We start from the raw sequence: 26,359 nt of genomic DNA, 5'->3' as shown, positions 1-26,359 counted from the left end.
AGGTCATCCATTTAGAAGAGGAGGCTGATCTTTCCATGGGGGGTGTTGTACCCATGGCCACTCTTGTTCAGGAGGGAGCCTAGAGGAGCAAGAGCAAGACAAAAGACTCGAGGTGACAGTGAGTCTCCCTGATAGATGCCACTTTTGATTTTGATAGGTTTGGATGTCTTCATGCCCTTTTCGTGGTTTAGGTGGAGGATCGTCTTCCACAACTTCATGTTTTCCCACATGAAGTGGGTGATAATAGAGCAGATCGTGTAGAGTTCAAGGCTCTTGACGATCCAGGTGTGGAGCACACTATCGAAGGCCTTCTTGTAGTCGATCCAGGTGGTGGAGAGGTTACGGTGCTTGGATCTCACCTCCTCAAGGATGGCTTTGTTGATGCGGAGCTGGTCTTTGCAGCCATAGCTCCTGTGGCGACATCCTCTTTGCACTTTGTGAAGCAGGTTGTTACTTTCGAGAAATATGTAGGCCCTTTTTGTAATGATAGAGGTCAGGACCTTGTACATATCTGGTAAGCATGTGATAGGGCTGTTGTTTTTAGGGTTCTCTGTGTCTTCGGACTTTGGAATCAGGAAAGTCACACCCTTGGTCAGCCACTCTGGGGTCTGTTCTGGGTTCTTAAGGATGTTGTTGTAGACATTGGTTAATTCAGGGTGTAGGCTGGTCAGTTGTTTGAGCCAGAAGTTAGGTATGCCGTGGCATCCTGCGGCTTTCCAGTTGCTGTGGTCTTGTGGATGGCTTTGATGGTCTCCTCTGTGGTGACGTCTGACCATTTCTGAGTTGGAACATACTGGTTTTCCTTGGCTTGGTCTTGCATCCAGTGGGCAGCATCATTATGGGTCTTATTGTTCTCCCATATTTTGCTCCAGAATGTCTTGACCTCTACGAGTGAGGGAGGGTTCTGGATAGTGATGGCTTCCTTTCCCAGCTCTCTGTAGAGCTTTGTGGCATTCTCCCTGAAGGTCTTGTTTTGCCGGAAGAAGTTTGTCCTTTTGGTGTACTTGAAGCAATCGGATGAAATTCAGGCTAAAGTCGCGGCACAAGCTGATTAATAAAATGGATTTACAAAGAGAGATACGCATTACTCTCACTGAAAAGAAAACAACAACTCAATAACAGCCTGCAAACCACTATTAGCAGAAACTTATGTCATATAAGGCCCCTTTCAGATGTGGAATTTCTTGTGAGTGTTGAACACCTATTTTAGTCGATCATAAAGTAATAAAATAAGGCAGTTGATTTAGATGTTGGATATGATGGTGCCGAATTTAACTCTGTTTGCTGTAAAAATTCCCAGTTTCCAGAGAAATTTTTTATCCAATATGGATAACCCGGAAGGGTTTCTATAACTAATGCATTATATTCGGCACATTGTGGAATGTGACTTCTAAATCAAATGTTGAACCTAAGTCGAATTTTCGACTGTTCATTCGCAGATTCAACGAAGTCGTATTTAATTTGAAACTGTCAAATTTAGTTGATTCAGAAGTCCCATCTCAGAGCAGTTACCTCTTGAATTAAATTAGGCACATATGAAAATTTATGATTGAGCTGCGTAATGATAACAGTGTCCAGTATTACCAAAAATACTGGTAGATACGCTATGATACATACCACACTTTTTATATTCCTGTAAACTTTGCTTTCAATTTACCACATTATGCTACTAACCTATATGCACCACACAGGTAAAAAGAGATTAAAAAAGGGATTGTAAACAAAGAAAAAAAAATTAGGTTACGAAAAATTTGCTTCAAGGGAATTTGAACCCAGACCCCCAGCTAGAACTAAAAGCTAACGCCTCTATCCACTGGACCACCTCGGTAAACGCTGACAATTTGAGTTTAAAAGAGGTATACACTCCTTCTCCATAGTGATTGACTTTTTGGTTTCTTTTTTTAATCTTTAACTGATTGAAGCTAGATGTGCAGTTCACAGTAAACCCATTAATACTCTTTCAGGCTTGGGCCATGCCAGGGAACCTCTAAGAAGGTTATGAACTATTGATTGTGCGGCTACTGACTGAACCGGATGACCACACAATTCTTTCCCTGCTCGTAAGGTGTCTTTTCATCGGTCAGGGAAAACATTAACACAACATTGTTCATCATATTTCCATCGTTTAGGTTAGTGTAGCAAACCATTCGGCTTTTAGGGTCAGGAGAGCTGGTACATGACCTCTCTCCCCGGAATGAAGAAAAACAATATGGCCGCCAAATACATCCTTTTAGTTTTTAAAGTTCTCCTTTACTAACAAATGTTGAACATTTATTTCGCCAAACAAACAGTTAAGTTGAAAAAGGATTTTATAAAAGTCTCAAGTGTAGGTCTCCTGTTCGATTTGGCTCAGTTTTCATTTGGTTCTGTTTTGGTTCTGGTTTTGGTTTCGTTTGGTTCTGCTTTAAAAATGGAATAATAATTACTCAGAGACAATACAGTATAAAGAATTGTTGAGAAAAACAGCAAAAACTTGCCAATTTATGACAAAAAAGGTGCTTTAAAAACAAACTAAAACATTCAAAACTCTTTGATCACATGACTGACAATATCATGTCCCTCTTTTGGTCATGAAAAATAATTATCAAGTAGAACGTTAGTTTCCCGCAAATTTTCTCTGCCATGTGATAAAAGGTTGACTCCCTACAGCCCTCGGCCTTGTCTCCCGACTTTTCCGCTCATGTTCATTACCCCCTTAAATGTAAAATGCTATATGTTAACTGGTTATTTTTAATTGTCCCACACAACTAAAACCTCAAATATGCTATTTGTTTTTAACTTGTTAATGAGATCTTGTCACAGCACCAAAAAAGCCTAATTTGGAAATACACGTGACTGATGACATCATTACCCTAGATGTGACATGGGAAGATATTTTATGGCAAATGTTGTCTTGTTGTGGTCTGACAGTCTTTTCAAATAACATTGTCAAAGTTATAAACCTTTTTAAAAAATTGCCTCAAAAGATTCTGGGAGACTTTTTATGATAATTACAGTCTACTTTTATAATTATTATGTCTTAATTATCTTGTTCTTTTTATATGATGTGTAATAGTAATGTGTGTGCTATAGAAATATGTTTTTTGTTATTGTTCAATGAATATTGTTTGGTTAACCGGTACTTGGTGTTTTAGGTATAATCTTCCTTCTTACCTGATAAAAAATGTATCAGAACGAGGTTATCACCATCCAACAGCTGTTCAGATGCAGGCAATTCCTGTTATGATGCATGTAAGTGCAAGCTTACAAAATCGGTGTATAATGGTTTGTTACCATAAATACATTTACTAAAAGTCAGAAAACATTAGAACCAAATGTGATGTTTTCGTTAGGGATTAAAAACATTAGTGATAACTACTTCTGTTCAGTTACAAATTATTCAATTCAACCAATTTTTTGATATGGATTTCACTATAAAAATTAATGTTGAAAAAGAACAACGTTTGGACCCTCCTACAGTCATTTTCAAGTTTAGAAGTGAAAAAAGTAGCATGTATGTGCTTATATACAATTGTGAAAGTACTAATGAGCTAGTTTTTTAGTCAGTATCTCAGTAGTACTTTCACAATTGTATATTAGCACATGCTTGAGGCTCCATGTTTGTGTTGTTGATTTCATTCCTGAAAGTGAAAACTGGCAGTGTTTCACCCACCTTCTGTCATGTCACTTTCCACCATGCGCTGGTCACATGCTGTTGATTTTAGTGAAGGCCACATGACAAAGAATCAACCAATGGCAGTCCCAGTTTAGTTGAGTAAGTCTAGTGATGTGAAAAATCATTATTGAAATCTTTGTTGTGAATTGGTATCTTAATCTCTTGAAATGACTTAAATGAACCTCTGTAAATTATTGATAATTTCCACAGAAAAAATGGAAGGGCTGAGGCTGTCTGCTTCCTCCCCACCTCTTTGTGGTCTCTTCCATTATTTTGCTGCTTGCTGTGCAGAAAAATACTGCCATTTATTAAATATATCATATTTTTTAACTCATTATGATTTATACTATTTCCTTTACTTTGTTAGAAAAGAGAAGTGCTATGCTGTGCTCCCACTGGATCTGGAAAGACTGCAGCTTTTATTTTACCTATACTCTATCATCTCAAGGTAATTATCATGGTAAATTTCTAATTTGTTAGGGCCACTACGTCCCGTAATTAATTTGAAAGTTTTAACTAGTATGTTAATGTCATAAATAAGCTTTAAATTGAATTGAAATTTGAGGCAACAAAGAGAGGGCCACTGAAAAGAAAATACAATACTTAATTAACACGTAAAAAGTCCCATACTGTATTTAGGGTGCCCTATTTTAATGCCTTTCAAGTTTCAAAGGCTGTATAAAATGATCGTTTAATTGAGAATATCTAATACAGCCCTATTGTGAATCTCTCGTATCACAATAAGCACAGATATTACTTTGTGTGGTGCCTTTTATTAATTGTTTACTTAAAAGGAAGGCAAGGGGTTTTTTTTCACGTTGCTACATGGTATGATAGGCAAACCAACTACGTTTTCCAAAAGCATGATCATTTCTCAGTCAGTTTTCATAGTCACATAGACGAAAAATAGAACCAAAAAAAAATCCGTAGCTGTTTGATTCCCTGCCTACTTGTTGTATTTACCCGGCAACTTGAAATCTTGGTGACAACCCTGGGAAAGGAGCAGTTATACCAATCGCCAAGTGGTGTACCCCAAATAAACGCCAAATGTGTGTAGTTGTCCTTTCTTTAACAACAACAACAACATTTATTTAATTATTCATTTTATTTATTTTATCTTTATAACGACAAAAATTACAGTGGAGCTGATGTGGTCGTTTATTTAAAAGTTAAATGCAGTTTACAAATGAATAAAATGCTTAAAAACTAATTAAAATTTAGAAACCTATTTGAAACAAAATTATGCTATTCACATGAAGTTCTGCGTTTTTAAATAAGCTGTTGCTTGAGATTGCACACGTATGATTGTCAAGAGAATTCCATAGAGATACGGCTTCATTACAAGTGAACTTGCGAAAACTTCAGTGTTTGGTTTTGCTTGGTAACAAAAAGGTCAAGTTATAGTCGCACTCATATTTCGTAAACAGTTTCATAATAGGAACGGGTAGAAAGTTATAAAAAGAGTCGTGTGCTAACATAAGTAATCTATATTTGTATAAACCTTTAACAGTGGAACACCTGCTTTGGGCTAAGACCTGATCGCTTGGTGTGTACCAATCCAGGCCATAAATGATCTTTGCGGCACATACATGTAACTTCTCCAGCTCATCAAAGAACGATTTGCTGCAGGAACCCCATACAACCAACCCATTGGTAACTGATGTTACTATTACTTTAAAATAAAAATCGGCTCTCGCTGTAGTTTGTAAGAAATACAAAGACCTGAGAAGATTCATTTTTGTGAAACGGACTTAATTAACTCTTTTACATGAACGTTCCAATTAAGATCACTGTCAATTTCAATGCCTAAACACCCAGTTGACTTGACTTGAGTGACAACACTGTTCCTCAATGACACTGCTTGCAGCGGCCCAACATACTGGCCTTGCATTAAAATCAGGTACTCGGATTTTACCGGGGTAGGGTATGAGGCCGGTAAGGCAGCACCAGTCATACAACTTCAGAAGGATGACATTCAAGACAACAGCAACCATATCAGGAGAAGATGCAACCACATAAATCTTAGTGTTGTCAGCATACATTTGAATTCTGCCATCACAATACTCAGCTATATCAGGCAGATCGTTGCAAATCAACGAAAACAGGGTAGGTCGCAAAACAGATCCCTGTGGCATGCCAAACTTCACAGGTAAAGTTTCAAACTGAAAACCATTTACGACTGTAGCTTGAGAGCGGTTAGCTAAGTAACCTTTAATCCAGCACCATAGATCGCCAGCAACACCGACTGCTTGCAACTTATTCAGCAGGACATGATGAAAAATAGAATCGAAGGCCTTGCAGAAGTCAACAAAGACGATACCAACTACTAGGTTTCAATCCAGTGCACGTCTCCAGTCCTCAATCATTTTTACCAACAACAATTCGGTTGAGTTGCCCTTTTTATAGGCCCACTAGTGAGAATGGCCAAGATTATGTTCTGAAATGTGAGTTTGTTATTGTGGTGGCAAAAGTCTGTTCAATCAGTTTTCCTGAGACACAATGGGGAAATTTGTTGATAGTTCTGCTTATCTGTTTCATCATCCTTCTTGAACAGGGCCGAGACGTTAGCGGTTTTCCACAAAGCAGGGACTGAATTGCGTACGTACTCTTGGTGTATAGAGATGAAAAATGATGGGATCAGTTCCTTCCCTGCATATTTGAGTAGCCTTAGAAAAACGTTATCTGGTCCACAGGCTTTGTTAGCTTTCATCCTTTTCATGCTCTCGACAACATTAGCATGCGATATGAAAATGTTCATTATGCAGGGAGAAACGCGGTTAAAGTGAATATTACTACTCACCTGGCTACGGGAAGATCGTTTTCTAACTTGTCACCAACAGTAGAAAAATATGCATTAAGGATCTGCTCTTTCTTGTAAAGAGATGTTTCAATTGTGCCATCTGATGTCCTGACTCTGAGTATGGGCTGCGACGCTGAGCTGTAAGAAGCTTTTTTGACCAACTTCCATTATGACTTACAGCCTTTTACTTCATCAAAAAGATCAACATATAACTTCCATTTAGCAACTCTCACATCATGCATAACCGGCTGTTTCTTAATGAGTGATGCCTTGATCACAATTCTTCATTGTCAGATAGTTTTGCTTTAAGAAGAGTTTTGTAGCTTAAATTCATCAGATGGCGCATTTGCGGAGTAACCCAGGGTAGACTAGCGTCTGACCTTGATCTCGTGCAAGGGCGCCTGTCTGTTACATATCTGACCAAAATGTGTGTCCACGCCCAATAACAATCCTCCTGGTCGTCGAGTACTTCACATACAGACCATGGGGCCTCCGCGATATCCATTGAAAATTCGGCTTGGTCAAAGTTTTTTATAATAACGAGCCTTAATCATCTTTGTTTGGATGGTTGCATGTACAAGCTTGTGATCCCAGTTTCCAAGATCGATTATGGTCTCGTGCTTTTTATCAGGTTACACTTGCTACTTATTACCAGGTCAATCAAAGTAGATGTATCACTAGTTACCCTGATTACCATGTAGTCGAATTGAAAGAACAAATCCTGTAATTTTTGGCCAGAAGTGGAGGAAATTGAACTGTCGGTTAGACGAGTACCATCGCAGTTTAAGTCGCCAATGATAACCACATTGCGGCATTAATTTAATTCAGAGTTTCTCAAGTATAACCTGAAATCAATCAAAGAATAGAGAATCTGATGGTGGTCTATAAAATTTCCTACGATGAAAACAGACGACTTTACCAGAATCCTAAGCCATATAGCCTCAATATCCGGCGAATCTAAGAAACTTAGCTGTGTTGAGCATATATGATTGGCGATGTATAATCAACATCCACCACCAATGGTGCTAGCTTCCCTGTCCCTTCGGATAATCTTATTGCTCAGGCATTTATTTATTTTCAATGGAACAGTGACATTTTTTTTTCACTTACTTAACGAGAACTGTACAGGTACAGGTACAACGATTTGTACCTGTAAATTTGAATATTATTTTATTCCTTTTTTAACAAACATCTCATTGTGAGTTATCTGTCTGCAATCAGTAGGTAGGTTAGGTACTGATTTGCTTGGCTCAACAGTACTCACGCGCAGTACTCAGTCTGAAACCATGAATGTGTGCTTTTTTTACAAAATGGTATCATCTAAAAGATGTTATAATAATTATAATAATCATAATATTTATACAGGATAACCCAGTCAGTATAATAAGCACTGGTCCTGTTATTAAAATTGTGCACGGCTGATGTATAATTAACAATTATTCCATGAGCAGCGTTGGATATGAGTTGGCTATAATCATCTCATATCCAACAAGCGCAAGTGGATTGATTGTTTTATTAAAAATGCCCACAAAATATCGAGAATTCTTCCCGACTTTTTTGTAAAAACAACCGATTTTTAGCTTGTCTTTAATTTTGATCAGACGTGTACAGTTATCATATTTGGAGAGCATGGTATAACGGCTCATCTACCTTGATGGCTAAGCCAATCAGAGCTTTAGAACTGCATTATCCAATGATGCAGTTTTTAATAAAAGAAATATACATCAACAGATAAAACTTATCAACTAATTAAGGAAAAGTTCTTCAGTTTCCCTTGAGAAATCAATGAAGGATTCTTCTGATTTGAAATGTTGAGGAAGACATTCCATAGCACCAGTAAGATGGTAAACATTTGATGCCAGATCCCAAGGGAAACAGTTAGTTTTGTTTTCCCTTGAGTCCTGATGTTTCCCTTGACTTCGTCTCAGATGAATCAGATGGGCTGATCTACACATTAAGCAATTATAAATTAATAGTATCTTTTATTGTGATCTGTTCATCGAGAAACTTGATCCTGATCCTCCCACAGTAAGGCCTTTGAAAAAAGCTTTTCAGAACTTCCTGATTGGAGTGATTGTTTCACGAATATATATAAGTCCTCCAATGATAACAAGCTTAGACAATTCTCTTTTAAGGTCATGTACAGAATAATTACAACCAAGAAAGAGCTACTGAAATATAAATTAGCCTCTGATGGCAAGTGTCCTTTCTGCCTCAATCCAGATTAAATTGAACACACCTTTATATAATTTGTCAAGAGTCAAATGAATTCTTTTCCAAATCTTTAGGGTGGTTGAATGAATACCATAGGGAGAACACGCAACTTTCAAACAAGCAAATTTGTTTCACGCATTCAAAGACTCCTTTCCATTGTAAATGTCAAATTTAACTCTAAGCAGACTTCCTCTATTGGTATTATTGCAAAAGAAATACTTACATCTGTGGAAAGGCTACATCTGATATGGTATAATAATTGGCCTAAGATTTCAAATGATCAGATTAATTATTATGCTCTTAATTTGTGTGTGTTCCGTAGTCTTCCCATGCGGTTGGTTTTAGAGCAGTTGTGGTATCACCAACAAGGGAACTGGCTCAACAGGTGTGTAAACTAACTTATGTAAATAATTGTTAAGGGAATAACTTAAGTTGCAAGGTGCAGTATTCTTAAGGATACAATGTTTAGGCTGTCAAAGTCTTATTGTGTTGCGGTTCGCATCCTCAGGTATAAGTATTAAATAGTGAGTTGATTGTAACGTTTTTAATAATATAAATAATCAATCTATCGATCTATCTTGATTGATCAATATTCATCCATCTATCAATCCAACCATCTATAACTAGTGTCTGCCACGCAGGCTAATCTATCCCTCTCTCAGTCTATCCATCCATCCATCTACGGTAATATTTCTGTTTTCTGTTTTTCTGTTTTTCTTTTCAAGGCAGCCACTTTTAATAGGTAACTAATGAGAACAGCATTTTCCTTGAACAAAATCTTACTCATTGATAATCACTAGGCAAATTGGGGAAACGTTTTAAACTCTTTACCATCATTCTACTGTATTTGAGAGGATCATTGTCTCTTGCAATCATGCACTTGATTATATGTAGCAGTCCTGGTAATAACTCGAAAGGAAAATTTAGAAAGGCATAACAAGTTTTAGTGGTAACATACTGTGTGGTTCCAGAAAATATCCAAACCCCACCCCCTCCCCCCACGGAGGATCACTGGAAATTCCGGGGGGGGGTTCAAAGGCAGTAATTTCCGAGGGGTAGGTGGGGGGGGGGGGGCTCATGGGAAACTATTTTTCAAAGGGTGATGGACCACGTAGCAACATACGATCGATCTGAAGCACAAAAACATACCTACGTACTTTGTTTTGAAACGAAAGTCGGTACTCCTGGCCATTAGCTTTAATGTTTCTGTTTTTCTTTGAGTTAGCTAGCACTACAATCTCCAGAAGAACAATGTGTCTTTGGAATGACTGCAGTGCTGTCAGCACTCCCGGATAATCCAGGATACTTCAGATTTTGGACCGTATCTCCCGGTCTCCAGATTAGAGTTTGAAATCTCCCGGATAATCGCCGAAGTTTGCCATTTCTTCGTAGACTCAACTTTCCGACTATAAAATTTCATTTATTTTGCGTTGTTTGAGCTGTTTTAATGTTCACATCAAATTAAACGTTTCCTCATAGATGGCTCTGGTATGTCATCATAAAAATGTGATTGATGGGAATATACCAGTCAGGTCATATGTTATGAGATGACAACATCTTTTTCGCGCGTTTTGTGTCATCGCAAATTCATGAGGATGGGAGAGTATTTTATGCACAAATGACATCATGTGCCGTGCGTTATGACCTCATCTACCATCCCTTTCCTATCAATTCTCAATATTTAAATACGTCGGAGGTTGACAGCCCTGCTACTGTCAAAACGATTTAAAAATGACGGACATAACTGGAGTCTTGTCTTCGTCTAGTTTTTACCTGGCTATAGTAAAATTACTTCTGCAGTCGTGACGATGTTCACGAAACCTAGCGCGTTGGCATGTGTTAGGGAAGTTTGGGTGTCTGTAAAATGTAGAAATGGATGGTGGATGCGGACAGTGGACGGCGGACGGCAGACAGCAGGCAGTGGAAAATGATAAATAAATGCATAAGATAAATATAGAAGATAGACAAAGAAATAAGACAAATAAATAAAAAAACAGAATTCAAAATATGAAAAATATAAATATCAGTTGTGACATCTCTGGATTGTTGGAGAGAAGATAAAGAGAGTAGGCAGTTATGAAGTTTGCTCGAATGTTACTTCCAGGGCGTGGCTGGGAAAAAAAGATGTGTAGTTTCTGTTGTTTCAGTTTGCGAAATTCTTTTGCCGTATTTAAGGTCTGCCTATGTCGAAGAGGTGAGTTAGTTTTTGTGGTATCTGTATTTTATTATGTTTGCTGTTTTCTGCGGCTATTTTCCACTGGTTTAGATCTCTTCTGGGTCAACTGACTCAGATTAATTATTATAGAACAAACACACAAACAAAACTTTAAAAGGTGGAAGAGCGAGTTTGGCCTCTTGCCTAGATTTAAGCCTTTTTGAAGAGGGGTGAGAGGAAAGAGCTTTAAAAAAAGCCGGGGGTACTCCCTTATAATAAGCCATATAGGTATGTGCCGCCCCAAAGGGTAGAGTTTTTGCGCTGTTTTGGTCTGAAAACTACAGGAGTGTATGAGCATATTTATCCGTTCAATTCCAAACGAATAAGAAAGAAAGAGAAATATGCCAATTAGAAAAGGATTTTAAGAAATTTTTTTGTTGCCATTCTAATCCATTAAGTAATCATGATAATGATGACAATTTTATTAGTGGCCAGGTCTGAAAACGAGTGTGAAAAATGACATTTTTTGGGCTGAAATAGGGTCAGGAATGGGGGAGAACAAGGCGGCACACCCTCACCAAGAATTCCCGGAAGTACCTCCCCAGGCAAAAAGACAAAATAACTTTAGTTAGCTTAACTTTAAGCTTTAGCTTTACTTTAAATCTCAGCTTTCAGAGATATACATTTATTTATATTAGTTATCTTGTTTTTATTTTATCATTTTTCATTTAATTTCAAAGACTTGGGCTACTTCAATCGAGCCACAATGTGGACGAAAGAGTTCTCCTCGCCTCTCGCGACCGTTCATGGGCCTCATGCTTTGAGTTTGTGTCTCCAAACTAGCTAGTCAATCTGCAGACTAATACATCACGCACAACAGTTATAAAATTATAGAATGATGTACTTCAATAATTCACATGTTAATCTCAGTAATGGTGGAAGAAATCCGGTCTCTTATAGCCAGCCTTCTGACCTTGCGAGAGCCTTGCTACCGGCATCATTCTCCTCTTCGCAGAGTAGCTAAGGTGCCATCACTGATCAAATTTTCCCCGGAATAGCATTCCTCTTGGTTTTTAGAAACCACGTGAGGTATGTTGCATGCTTGCGTGCATGAACTGTAGCAAAGGAAGGTCAGCCTTGACAAGTTTGGACATAAAAAAAACGTCTCAATTGTTGCCTTTTGAAAAACTTCGAAACGAATATGACAAACCTTGTGTCTGATTTGTTTATTTTACTCTCTGTTGATCCAATGTGGGGGGAGGATGGGGTAGGACTCCCATATCAATATGACAGGGATGCTCGTCGGAAAATTAGAATTCAAAAACCTTCTTAAGGTGAACAACATGGACATAGCTCAGGCCAGGCTTAGGCTTTATTCAGTGACGCATGAAGAAGATCACACTCGCAGTAAAGGCATTTGTTAAATAGCTGTAGAAAACAGCAAACATAAAAAAATACAGATAACGCAAAAATTTATTAACCTCCCGGCCAAATAATAAATCAGCATAGCATCTCTTGTCTATTCTCTTTGACATAGACTGGGATCTTCTCTAACTTTTCTAACTGCCTACTCTGTTTATCTTCTCTTCGATGATCCAGAAATGTCACAACTGATATTTATATTTTTAATATTTTGAATTCTGTTTTTTATTTATTTTTCTTGTTTATTTATCATCTTGTATATTTATCTTATACATTTATTTCTTTCTTTTTATTTATTTATTTATTATTTACCGCCGTCCGCATCCGCTGTCCGTTTCTGCATTTTACAGACACCCGTGAAGTTTTTGGCTCTTAAATAATCAACCTGAAGAAACTGACAAAATGTGTAGATAAATAACCAGCCAGAAAGGAACCTTGTAAGTTTCTGGGTTTTTTTTTTGCTATCATTTGCAAAGTTGTTTACGTTGGTGAAACTTAAGTTCTCTTCATAATGTTGTGTCGGAGTAAGCACAAAAACGTGGAACAATCGATGTTTAAACTTTGCAACCCTAATGTTTAAGCTTACAAGCTTGCCTAAAAACAACACAGACATAATTTGCAAACGTGATGGCGAAGAAGCTAAAAGTTTGGCTGAATAATAAGGGTAAGAAACGTTTACACTGGACTGTTGTAATAAAATTCTACCGTATTTTCAAATGATGGTAAGCGAAGTCCCCATTTAAAAATTCTGGAAATTCCTGGGGGGAGGGGGGAGGTCATCAAAGACCCCCCTGGAATGGAAAATCCTTGGGGGGTGGAGGGCACAAATCAAAGAGTCTTCCGTGGGGGGGGGGGGGGGGTATGGATACCTTCTAGAACCACACATTAGACTTTATTTAAAACCTCCATCATATTTGTTTTTGTGTCTTTCACACTACTTTCAGATTTACCATGAATTTTGTCATCTATCTAATGGACGAGTGTTCAGAATTCACTTATTAACCAAAGCCAAGGCTTCCTCTAACAGTTTTGGATCTAAGTCGTCACACAGGTTTGGTAAGACTTCTAACTTGTTCTTTGATACAAAACGTTTTTTGATTTTTAACCAGAAGTGGACTTACATGATCAAAACAACAAAGGACCACTTACTAAATGAGCTGCCATGTTCAGTAACAGTTGAAATTTCCTCGCCTGATAATTGGGTATAAAGGCGTGGAAAATTAAAAGAATTTGGACAAAAATTCATAAAAAAATTACTTAAACCTGCTGCAGATCAAACTTGCATTTAGTTTGATGGATAGTCTTCGTGTGTTTCAAAGGTGTGCTCTTTTGGTTTAATTTGACGACGAAAGTAGCCGGGGGCCATGCTCTGAGTAGCCGGGGGAAATCCCCGGCCCCCGGCCCTTAGTGACAACCCTGAAGTTTCTTAGATGGCAGACTGACAATTTGCTAAGATGTTTTATATGATAGTCAAAGGACCTATGTTTATGTAGTCAAAACATCATGATGTATGGGGAAACATTAAAACATTTTCTCATTATTTTGGGCTGTCTGAAGCAGTCAATCAGTATAAGATTTAAAATGTTTACTCTTTGAGAGCTAGGTCAGTCAAATCAGTGATCACAAATAAACCTGACTCCTAGTCTGGTCTGACTAGATCTCATTGTTAAACTTATTTAATACTTACTTATTAGATTTGACAGTTTTGGCAGGTTCTCCCTAACAGTATGTCACTAATGTACCCTTACAGTCCCCTACCCTATGAGAGTTATTCCACATTCCTGCATCCCCTACTTTTTAACAGCAATGTCCAGCAGTGTGGGTTTTACCTCCCCTTCTAAAATTCTTTAATAATTCATAAAGACTATGCAAAGGAAATTAATGTTTAATGCTCACTTTTGCATTCTTAATTTCTCCATCTAAAATCGTTTGGTTTGAGAAGTAATACCAAGCATTTGACACAGATCAAGTTTTATCACCATATGAAACAAATTGAAATTCATCAAAAATACTCTACTGTGCGTCGTATTTTCAAGTCTCTTCTCAGTGTTTCATTTAGATCTGGTGATGAAACACTGTTTCTCGTACATGATATATTACTTCCAAGTGATAAGAAAGGAATAATTATAATCTAAGTGTACACATAACAAAACTGAAGTGTTAAAAGAAATTCGCACAATTTAACAGAAACGTGGATAACAAACCATATTTGGCATTGTTTCAGCCTCTGAACTCATGATCTGCCACCATAGCTAGTTTTTGATACTGTTTGAACAGTTGTTTCGATTCTGAGGTATAAATCACAAAGAACTTGGATGTACACCCTGTTTGTGTATTTATTCATTAGATTTATTGTACTGATATGAATAACTCCATGGTTTATGATTATACAGGTTATGGGTATTTAGGTGAAAATTGCAAAGAACCCAATGGATTCTTACTTTTTTAAAATATAATAATGTTCATGGTGTGCTTATTTCATACATGTTTATGCATTTATAAGGAAGTACTACCCAGTATGTGCTCACAGCACTTAACTGGACAGTTTGTTTAAACTAAGCTATGGTATTTAAGATAGTTATCACAGTCTTCAAAGCTAATAAAACTGCAATTCTTATGAAGGATGACTTAGACAAGAAAAGCTTATTCATAATTGTAATAAGTGAGTTGTGCCAGATAGATGTAGACTCATACATACATACCTACATACGTTTATTGAGACTCCCTTTACAGGGCTTTTCAGTCCCAATGGGCTCACTATTTAACAACTTACTAGATACAAGATAAAATTATTAAACTAATCAGCTAATTTTAAGTACTAAAATGATAAACATCATTTAAAGAACGTGTTTATAAGTCTCTTCTTAAAAATTCGGCAATCTGCTACTTTCTTTATGTCTTTGGGTAGTTTGTTCCAATAAGTAACCCTTCTAAAGGCAAAAGGTCGCTGCCCAGCTTTTAATCTGCATCTTGGTAGATTCAGGTCTTTTTTGTATTGTGTATTTCTGTCGTGATGAGCTTGCCTACGTGTAAATTTTTGACTAAGGTAGTCTGGTGTATTTAGGCACTTATGGACCATAACAGAAACATTTAAAAGTACTTTATCAGCAATAGGAAGCCATCTAAGTGACTTCTATCCCTCAGAGACGTGATCACACTTCCACGAACTATCCTGCCAGCAACGTCCTGAACTAATTGCAATTTTTTTTACATTTATTTTTGAGGTATTGCTCCATACGGTGGAACAATGAAACTATTTACTGAAAACAAAAGCATTAATTATTGAAAGTAGCGTCTTTCTATCAAGAAGGAGCTTGATTCTATTGATCCTTATTAATCTATGCATGCAATCTGAAACTGTTTTGGTTACATGTTCATTATAACTTAGATTCTGCACTTTCCGGAAGTTAATAGAAAAACAAGAAACAACATGAGCAACAAATCATGGAGAATATTGGATATGGCCTGGGTGTAATGCCATAACCCACTTTAATTATACCCAAAAGATAAAACACTACAGCAAATGAAATAAAACTAAAACCTACATGTAAGTGTGCCAGGGCGGCCAGAAAAAACCTGCCCCAAAAAACCCCGTAGGAAAGAAAGCACAGCAAATCTGGGGCGGGCCAGGCGCAACTTACGTCCCCTGTCAGGACTCTAAACAAATTACTCAGAACTGCAATAGACAAAAGCAGAACTTCTAATATATAAAACCATTACACGTGTACAGTGCAAAATATAATAAAACTTCTATACACCTGGACTGAAAATGACTTAGATAAGGCTAAGCGCTAACAATTACATGCAAATTCTGAAAAATATACTGAAATATATCTATATCTCTAAATCAAATTACTTAGAACTGCAATAGACAAAAGCAGAACTTCTAATATATAAAACAATGACACGTGTACGCTGGAAAATATACTAAAACTTGTATACGCCTGGACTGAAAGTGACTTAGATAAGGCTAAGTGCTAACAATTACATGCAAATTCTGGAAAATATACTGAAATACATCTATATCTCTACTGAATACACCTGGACTGAAAGTGACCTAGATACGGAGAGCTCGTTAAGACCATGCCGAAAATGCCTAGTGGGCTTGCACCTCAAACCGGCGTGGATATCCGACAAATCAACAGCTGTTCTCCTACAAGTTGGATTGGGCGCCGCGTCAGACTCGCGCTCACTTGTGGGTGCAGTACTTACTTATAAACATCACTAACTAATGGCTTAATATGCCTCTTAAACTCCTCTCCCAAATAACATGAATAAAGAAACACTTGCACTAGAATGAAAGTATAATATACCGTACTCCTAAGATTGAGCTTTGTCAATTCTACGAACTAATGGAAACGCAGAGGAGGACGGAGGGGAGAACTTAATAAAACACTAGGTCACAGCTACGGGACAAGGCCTCAGAGTTCAAAATAGATCTACTTTGCGCTTGCATGGACACATAAATCGACATAAAACTATTACATGTATGTATTTTAGATAGAAAACATCGCGATTTAGAGGCAAAATCTGCAGCAATCGCCTGACAAAACTAACAGAAAGCAGCTACTTAGGCTGAGCTGGGTGCTCAAGCCTAGCTTCTTTTGGCGTCGTCTAATTTAAAGGGAAACTTAAGCAAGGCGTGGCTAACAGAACAAACTTAAATACCAGCCACTGCATAGCCCCAATTTATACTGTAAACAGTAGATTCTAAATAAGATGCGCCAGTGTTATCCAAAGAACGCTAAGCTAACTTAGATAGATACAATGAGACATGCAAAGGTTTTTCGAATAGCAGAAACACCAGTCTTCGATAAAGCCCACTCACGCCACCACAATAAGCCAGACCCGTATCTTCAAGACTGTGGATGGAACGTTAGAATCCAACTGCCAACCAGTCAGGCCTGGAACTTTATCCCTCAGCGAAGAATCAGTCAAGGGGGCTGTTTCAAGCCATAACCTGGAATTTAGGGCAACTGAAATAAAAGGAAATAGCGTAAAAATAAAACAACTATAGCGTTATTTACTTAACTGAACAAAAAACATTGAACAAGGGAGGCGCTAAGCAAAATATTCGCGCAAAGAAGAATTGAAAAAATTATATTACAGTCCCAAACCGAGCCGACACCAAAATGACTTGAAACATGCCCAATCAGGCTAAAAAATAAGCTAAAGCAGGCTTACTGATATGCCAAATCAGACTCAAGATTATGCCGAATTAGGCTAAAAAATAGGCCAAATCAGGCTCACATGCCGCACAAATGTGTCAAACCGGGCATACAAGGCGAAATCAGGCTCAAATCAGGCGACCACTACCAGACACTGGAAAGAAAATCCAGTTATCCTTTCCACTCCAGTCTCGGACAAAGGCATCGGACGCACCTACAACGAGGAGAAGCAAACTAGGGGTCAAAAGGCGGAAGCTGAATGCTCTATAATAGGATGTGAAACGGTTAAGATTTGTGCGAGGACCCCATTTGGCTTCAACGACCCGAAACACATAGGGATTAACTGGCGAATCATTCTCGTCAATGAAACGGCGCAAAAGATCAGCCTTCTCGTTGAGCGATCTAGGAATCCACTGCGCTTCCAAGGCAATACCATGCGAAAACAAACATGAAAAACGCATAGAGCCACCGACTGTATGAACCTTGAAGACACCAAAGGAAAGTACTCCGGCAGCACTCTGGTTGTCAGGGAAAATTTTTACCCTCTTGTGCTTTAACCGCTCTACAAAAGAAAGCAAAACATAATATTAAATAGCTATCAAATTTGCAAAAAATAGAACTTTGACCCAAATAATAGATCGTTAACATAATGCTAGCCACACGGCGGAAAAGGGGCGAAATGAAGCGTTGCTTGCGTCAGGAAATACAACTGTGGAAAAAATTGGGGGGCAAGGGGAGTGCCGAATGGAGTTACGGTTTAAAGAGTCGATGTCACAAAAATGAAAACTTCAACTCCACCAGCTGCGGGGGAGTGAAGCGAAAAAGGTGATCCTAAGCCAATGAAGACTCCGTAGCTACCTTCGTCTGGCTTGTACGAAGAGGGGAATGGGCTCCACCTCTAAGGTAACTGAAATAATGGAACCAGCCATTCCAGCTGATTTGCGATAGAAAGATGACTCATTTTGAATTGCAGAATTCGGCCAAAGCTGTCTCACTAGCTGAAAACTTGCTTCTCGGGAATCTAAAACGTAAAACAAATGGTGCGGACCGCAAACCTGAGCCACTCGCTCACTAGTATTGGGACCCGTTGGGAGAAGAATAAGCCCCTTGCGTTCAATAAAAGCTACCGGGCGGCGGAAGTCCTCTTTAGATTACTACCAAATGCGTCATCAAGATAAACTAAAAACTTCAGACCCACAGAAAGCCAGTAAAACAAAAACAAACGCTTAACTAGACCAAAGACTAAAATCGAGAAAGCAAAAGACCAAAGCACACCTTGAAGGGCCAAGAAAAACCTATATACTTCTGGTGATCTAAGGAAATGTCAATCTAGATGATAGGTCCCACTCATAGCCTCGGTGCCCCTCTTTAAGAACCTGTGATAAGGTGCGAAAAAATTCTCGTACTTAAACTTAAATCGAACGAGGTAGCAAATAACGTGACTGCGTAAGATCAATGACGACTGCAACCGTCAGAATGGAGGCTCACCATGCTCGATAATACAGCCATTGGCTAAAAACTCGGAAGTGGGCAATGGTAGCAATGGTGAACTGAGGTGCTTTTAGACTTGACTCACAAAGACCAAAGGAGGACTTAAAGCGACCTTGAATAACTCCTGAACAGATATCCCCAGGAAAAATCCTTCGGAAACACTATAAAATAAATCAAATCACACTCATCTGAAGATAAAGTTGCCAGGCACTAATGCAGGGCGTGATCCCGAGCTGCTGCTGATTCCCTTCTCTTTCACAACTAAAACTTCGCTGTGGGCCTTATTAACAGTATTAACGGCTTGCTCGACTGTCGCGTTATTTTCGCAGTTTCCTCGGAAAATCGCTTTGTAAAGCCACTGAGTCGACCTTTGATAACCTGCGTAAGGTTATCCGCTAAAGAACCGATAAACTCCACAACAGAAGCCCTAATAGCCTCATTAATGGAACACGTCGACTGTTGCATTGCTAACGTTAACTGGCGGAACCAAAGATCCTTGCTTCTTGCTCATTAAGCAAGCGATGAAATCAGATTGTGGGTTGTTAGGCGTTCACAGACCCGAAGGACGAATACGAATGAACAAGACACTTATATAACTGTATCCAAAATACTTAACACCAAAAATACCGAAACACAAACAGACAAGGTAATACACGTAATTAACCATATAAGAACGTACAGAAAACAAATATCTGCTAAACTGTGTACCGCAGTTATTTTTGCAGAGGAGTCAATTATTACACCTAGATACTTGGCCACAGGTACAGGTTTAATCTCCTTGCCCAGTAATTTAACCATCGGAAAAGATGGTAGGCTTCTCGTAATCAATGGAACTCCGATAACCAGGAACTTATAGTCTTATCAAGGTTGATGACTATGGAGTTTGTACAACACCATCTTGCAATTGCCAAAAGATCCTCAATTAATGCAATAACTGCATCTGAAATATGATTTGTGGGAAGGCTAAGACGACAATTTTTGTATCCTCCACGTAACCCATTGCATGGCAGAGAGTAGGGACCGATAGCAGATCATTTACATAAAATGAAAAATAGAACTCGTCCAAGAATTGAGCCTTGAGGTACACCCACAGTCACGGAAGGGGGGTCAGAGATGGAATTGGCCATGTTAACAACTTGGCTTCGTTGTGAAAGGTAGCTTCCAAATCAGTCGCATGCACCATTGGACACACCTATACTCTGAAGTTTTGATGGTATCAGATCGTGACGTATGCTATTGAATGCCTTAGACATGTCTAAAAGATGCGTGTTTGTCGTCCATATTCTTAAGGATTTCATCTGTGAAATAAAGTAAAGCAGTTTCAGTCGAGTGGAATCTTCTATTACCACTTTGCAGTTTTGAAATTTTTTCATTGTGGTCTAGAAAAATAACAAACTGTGAATGTGCTGCCCTTTCGCAAACCTTGGACATGATGGGGAGGAGAGATATCGGGCATGTATTGGAAGGCTCATCAGGGTCACCTGATTTACAAATGGGGATGACTTCAGCCAATTTCCATACTTGCGCAAATTTGTTTTTGAGAGAACGAAGTATTAACAAAAAAAGGTTCGTTACTTTGGCGATTGTTATTGGTAAGCTATCTTTCAATACCCTGGCTGTGACTTTATCCGGGCTGGGAGCTTTATTTGACTGCAAGGATCTTTTGATCTTCCCGACTTCTTTTTCCATCACTGGTTGAAATTCAAATGGAGGACACCTGTTATCAGGCAAACGGCTGTTTATAGGAGGTTGTATGGATTTATCATTCAAAGAGTGAAATCCATGTTCTTTAGCAAGAGTTTTTGCCTTTAGAGCTGCAGATATGCCAATTGAGGTGTAATACTCATTGAATTTGTTCGGTCACAAAAATGGTTCTTCAGTTGTGCTCAATGGCGAATCTTTACAAGGCAGGCAATGATTTAGGACTTTCCAAATGGAATTTGAATTTCCATTGCTGTTTTGAAGTTTGGAGCAAACATGTTCCATCTCATCAATTCGAATCTAACACTTGACCTCAGTCATCAGCTGTCAAATTTCAGGTTTGATGTATGGATTAGGCCTTGATTTTATTTTTACTCACCGTATTGGTGCGTGTTCATTAAGTACCTCCAAAAATAGAGAATTGAAAACATGAACTTGATCATTTAAATTATCAAAAATGTTAGCTATGTGAAATGGAGCACTACCCAAGTCGTCAATAAGTGAGCGTTATAAATCTTGTACCTTCTTGCAGTGATGTATGAACAATACGGTTCATGCGCTTTCAACTTAACTGTTACATAAACAAGACTGTGGTCGCTGATTGTTAATGATTTTACCTCGCAAGCATTAATAATGTTCTCGTTTGTTGTTAAGGCTATGTCAATGAGAGTTTGTGATATTTCAGTGACTCTGGTGGGTTCTTTTACCAACTGTGTCAAGTTAAGAGCAGAGCAAAAATTATACAAGGCACGACCATCAGAACAGTTCCCTTGTAGATTACAGTTTAGGTCACCAATTATGATAACTTCCATGCCCGTTAGTAGAGAATCCACAAAAACGTTTTCCAGGTCTTCAAGAAAGCTAATGGGTGATTTTGAGGTCTATAAACTGTGCACTGAAGGAATGATTTTTTTTTTTTTTGCACTGCACCTTTAGCCAGAGTTGTTGGAAGTTATAGTCGGAAACGTTTGAAGACTCTGTAACAATGGTGTCTTTATAGACAGCTTTAACATAAACTACAACCCACCACCAGTCTTATGCATTCCGTGGTCCTGCCTGAAAAGAACATAACCAGGAATGTGTATGTCAGTATCACTAGTCAAAAGGTCTAGCCAAGTCTCTTAGATTGTAAAAATGTGATAATCATTTGATGATATTGTCTGGGTGATGAGATGAAAATTTTTGTGCAATACCATTGAGCGAACATTCAGATGGGCAACGGTCAGCAAGGTTTTTGATCTGGTTGATTCAGTTTTTCTGGTTCTGTCTTCTCTTGTGTCCAATTTTGAACTATGAAGTCCAGGTTGGGGATGGACACCACCACACTGCAGAATTAAATTTAATCCAGTTGATTGCTTGATCTCTGGTAAAATGATGACTGTGTGGCCTTGTTTCGACCACTCCACAATTGGAAATTTTACTCGGCTCATGCAAGGTTGGTGTCTGACAAACCAAAACGACATCAGCACAATCTGAGTATTAGCTTTCAGAGGGCCTTGAAATCGGTGACAACTTCAGGACCGGGTTGTTCAATGCTGGGTTAAGATAACCCAGGGTTAGTGCAAAATTTGAATCCAAATATGAAAGCTTATAAAGTAAATTCAGTTCAATTCTTTTTGTCAACAAGTTGATGATTTGATGCTCTATGAATATGAGAGAACAAAAGAAAAAGAAACCCGGGTTAAGCACTAATCGGCCTTTGAACAACTGAGCCCCAAAGTGCAGAAGGAAAGTAGAAAACACCATAAAAACAGGAGTTGAGCAAAAACGTGACTAACAGCCTTTATGCGAAACGTACATTGTCTAGAAGGTCCTTTTCTCTGTTATTTATTTTCGCCTTTCTTTTAGAAAGGGTATTTTATTTTGAATATTGCATTCTCATCCTGTTGTTAAAATGTTTTATTTTATTCCTCTCAGATATTCTTGTTACCACACCCAACAGATTGGTACATATGTTGAGTCAAGACCCTCCAACAGTTCATCTTCACAGGTGATAACTTAAAAATAAATAGCTACCACAGGCAATTGTAAAATTTAATTATTTTCCCTTTCAAGACTGTTTGGAAAGTTTTTACCGATATATGTTTCTCTGTTTATTAGTATTGTCTGATCTACACAAAACATATCAGAAAACGTCCAGAGGACGTTACACCAACATATCATATCTGAAGAAAACGGACATATGAACAAATAAAATAGAAATTTGTAAAAAGCTGCTTTCAGATAGGTTGTTTAGATAACTGCTCCAAAGTCCAATAGTTTACTCTTGCAGTTGCCAAAAAACAGTACTTAAGTTTTTGTCCTTGAGCTTGTCATGTGCTTGCGTTGCTTGTGAAAACCAGGTTTTGCGGACTATAAATGTGCAAAATAAATGAGTTGTTAGACACTAGATCGAGTCATTGTTTCACAGGAGCATTATTTTAGACAAAACACGTTATTAACCACTTTTTTGCTTTCATATTTTTGTACATGTTATATTGTATAGTTAAGTGCTAGAGAGTTATTTATGAGAAATTTATTGGACTTCCTTCACAAACTTTGAAAATGTGCAGTGAACTCTACCTTCAGCATCTTTTGTGCTTTTTACTAAATTTTTCTTCTGCGTAAAAGACCTCTGTGAATTTATATGATATAATCAAACTGCTTGAAATTTGTCTCTGATTACGCTGAATGTTAGTCCTTCTTGAACATCTTGTGTAAAAGGTTCCTTAGGTCACACTGTACTAACGCTAACAGGCATTGGGAGTTAAATGTTTTATTCGAGGGAACTTAGAAATGTTCTACTTGAGTTCCTGTGTCACAAGAGATGATTTGATTCTTTGTAGTTTTTAATTGTTTTTGTGATGGCATTACAAAAAAACTAGATATAAACAAACAGTTGCTACCTATGATATTGTCATTTATTATGAATATGCTTATTTAGTGTGTGTGATGTTTATGTTACAGTGTAGAGTGGCTGATTTTTGACGAGGCAGATAAGCTTTTTGAGGAGGGAAAGGATGGATTTAGAGAACAGGTGAATGCGATGACTTTTATTTCACAATGACCCTTTATAAGAGAAAAACTACTGTGAGATTTTTGAAACAGTTTTGTGGAGCAACAAGACCCAGCAGATTTCTCGACTACCCATATTCCCTTTAAGGTAGACAGAGGCAAGCCTCTTAAAGAAACCAAGGGAACAAGGATCACAAAGATCCACTTATTTCCAGGATTGCAATCTGTAGCAAAATTCACTAGCAAATCTTGATAGCAATTTTAGCAAAAATATCTAAAAAACGAATAACAAAAATACCAAAAATAAAAAGAAGAGAACCATCAAGGAAAATATAACAAGAACAAGACGCTGTGGAAGCAATGTAGTTGGCCGAACAAATTAGCCCATCCTCGTTGATATAGATTCACTTCTCTTTGCTTACCTTAAGAGTAATTAAGAAAAGCAAATTATAGTCAAACGCTGTTAATACGAACACTGAGGGGGGCCATTCAAAGTGTTCATATTAACGGGGTGTTTGTATTGAATGGGTTGAATTTAGAGAAAATGTAAGGGCATTCTTTCCCTAGGGACAAAGAAACTGTCTATAATAATGAGGTGTCTGTAAAGCAGGGTTTGACTTGACATCACCTTTAGCCCATACATAAAAAAATAAGTGTCAGCATTGTTACATAACCTTCCACATAATAACTGTAAATCAGCTTGGAGACCACACACAATGAAGGAAACTCACAACTTAATGAAAGCTGTTTTTAATTTAAATTTCCTCATGTACTTAATTTACAGAAATAATGATTTTTCCCCAAATCTTTATATTTCAAGGTTTGCACAACAGTACTGTTGCAATGCCAAAGCTCATACTTTGAACTTGGGCTACCTGTAGTGGAATAGATATCAAATCACCAAACGTTGTTGCAATAGGAAGACTTGCATAAGCCAGGAGACAGGGAAACATTAAGGGAGGATACTAAAAAAAAAGGAGGCACCATGGCTGCCAAGTGGTCTGCAGTGCAGCAGACTCTCAATCAAGTGGTTTTGGGTTTGAGCCTCGCTCTGCGGGGCCACTAGCTGGATTTGCTCTCGGCTACACTTATAAATACCCAACTGTTTGCCTCCTGCCAGTTGGGTTTGCTTATCTTGTTGTGTGATATTTGAATTTACATATTGTGAGAACACTAGTTATAGAGACAAGTCAGGATTGGTTTCTTTAAATCCTAAATGTGTTCATTTAATATAGGTGGCCATCATTTATCATGCGTGTGACAAACCTGATGTCAAGAGGGCACTGTTCAGTGCAACATTGTCAAATGGTATTGATGAATGGGCAAGGACTCACCTTGATAATGTAGTAACGGTCACAGTCGGTATTAGGTATGTGTGCATTGACCACTTTGCTGTTGTTTAATGTATGTATTTGTATATTTTTGCTAACAAACATGTAAGAGTGGTCATTGAAGTTACTTTTCATGACAAGCTGTGATGAATTTTAGACCATTTCAAGATGCACTAGCATACCCCACACCCAAAGAAAGTGTGCTTGCATGCACATAGCATTCTGTGACGCATTTGAGTTATGTTTTTGCTAACATGTTGACTTAATAGCACTGCATGGAGAAGCAATTTATCACTTGGTTGGGATTTACTGTAGCACTCTAAGCTAAAGCTGTTTCCCTTTTTTTTCTTTGGGCTCTTTTCCTTTCATGCACTGTAAGCGGTAATGTTATGCAATTCTGGGTGATACCATTTCTGACTTCTCTTGTCCTTACAATGTGTATGTTGTGACTCTATAGTGGCATCAACAGTATTTGGGGATTAAGTAGGGTTAACTGTTACCAATAATTTTTGTTAACCACTACCTGGTTAGCTTAGTAACAGGAGGAAGAGTGCCTATCTGCTGAGTGGGAGGTGATATGTTTAAATCTCGGCCAGACCATCAAAAAGGGTTTTTTTTTAAAAAAAACTGGTAAGCTCATGTTGGCTGTAAACTAAGACCTTGCCTCTATTCAGATGTTTGCGTGTTGATGTTGACCTTGTCTTTTTTATCCTGTCTTATTAATTCGAAGGGGATTTAAAATGCGAAAGGAACGTAGATTGCAGTGGTTTAGTCTATTCCTCAGGTGGTGAGGAGACTGTTACAGGCCGGCATTAGTTAGCTTTCCTCTGTTGCAGCTAAGCATTGGCAAATCTAATGAAACGAAATAGAAATGGCTGTCAAACACACAACTGTCAGAAAAGAAAATTTCAGCTAATAAAAACACAGGTTACATCATGATTTATTAACTACAGTTACCCCTGTTCTACATGATTACCTAATGTTACGCAGATTGTTGTATGTAACTAGGCTAAATAACTACCCTAGAAAAAAGTAAGATGCCACAACCACAGCAGAAATGCGGATACAAGAAAACTGAAAACTACTTCAGCAGAGCAAATTACAATGAAAACATAGAAGATAGCAGTCACAATGTGGATAATAAGCATTGCAAAATACAAATGACAGATCAGATCGATTTCATGTCGGTTTATTTCAGTTTGCAGCATTGTAGCTTTTGTTATTTATATAAATTTGCGATGGCTACAATTTGCTTAGCTGAAGTCTATATGCGCTTTAAATTAAGGCAACAGTATTGTTTTAGACTTTATATTAGAATTCTGTAATTTTGTCTATAATGTTGCTTTGAACCAGAGCAAATTTGGATTTCAGGACAATGGTCAATGTCTTCTGAGCAATGTTGTAAATTTTTACAGATCAGTTGGGTCT

At 38.0% G+C, this 26,359-nt stretch overlaps 1 protein-coding gene across 1 annotated transcript in view; it reads left to right on the top strand.

Moving 5' to 3' along the window:
- LOC140927969 (probable ATP-dependent RNA helicase DDX52) overlaps positions 1–26,359 on the top strand; it is a 138,576-nt gene that overhangs the window by 28,246 nt on the left and 83,971 nt on the right. Inside the window, exons 5-11 of the mRNA XM_073377672.1 lie at positions 3,135–3,231; positions 4,023–4,103; positions 8,992–9,054; positions 13,191–13,302; positions 22,524–22,596; positions 23,553–23,622; positions 24,836–24,969. Of these exons, the coding sequence (XP_073233773.1) occupies positions 3,135–3,231; positions 4,023–4,103; positions 8,992–9,054; positions 13,191–13,302; positions 22,524–22,596; positions 23,553–23,622; positions 24,836–24,969 (630 nt within the window). The remainder of the gene's footprint in view (positions 1–3,134; positions 3,232–4,022; positions 4,104–8,991; positions 9,055–13,190; positions 13,303–22,523; positions 22,597–23,552; positions 23,623–24,835; positions 24,970–26,359) is intronic.

Source organism: Porites lutea, chromosome 2 (genome assembly GCF_958299795.1).
Source record: "Porites lutea chromosome 2, jaPorLute2.1, whole genome shotgun sequence".
In the NCBI taxonomy this organism is placed as follows: Eukaryota; Metazoa; Cnidaria; class Anthozoa; order Scleractinia; family Poritidae; genus Porites; species Porites lutea.
Note: the sequence above shows the minus strand (reverse complement) of the source record. Positions and strands in the feature narration are given on the sequence as shown.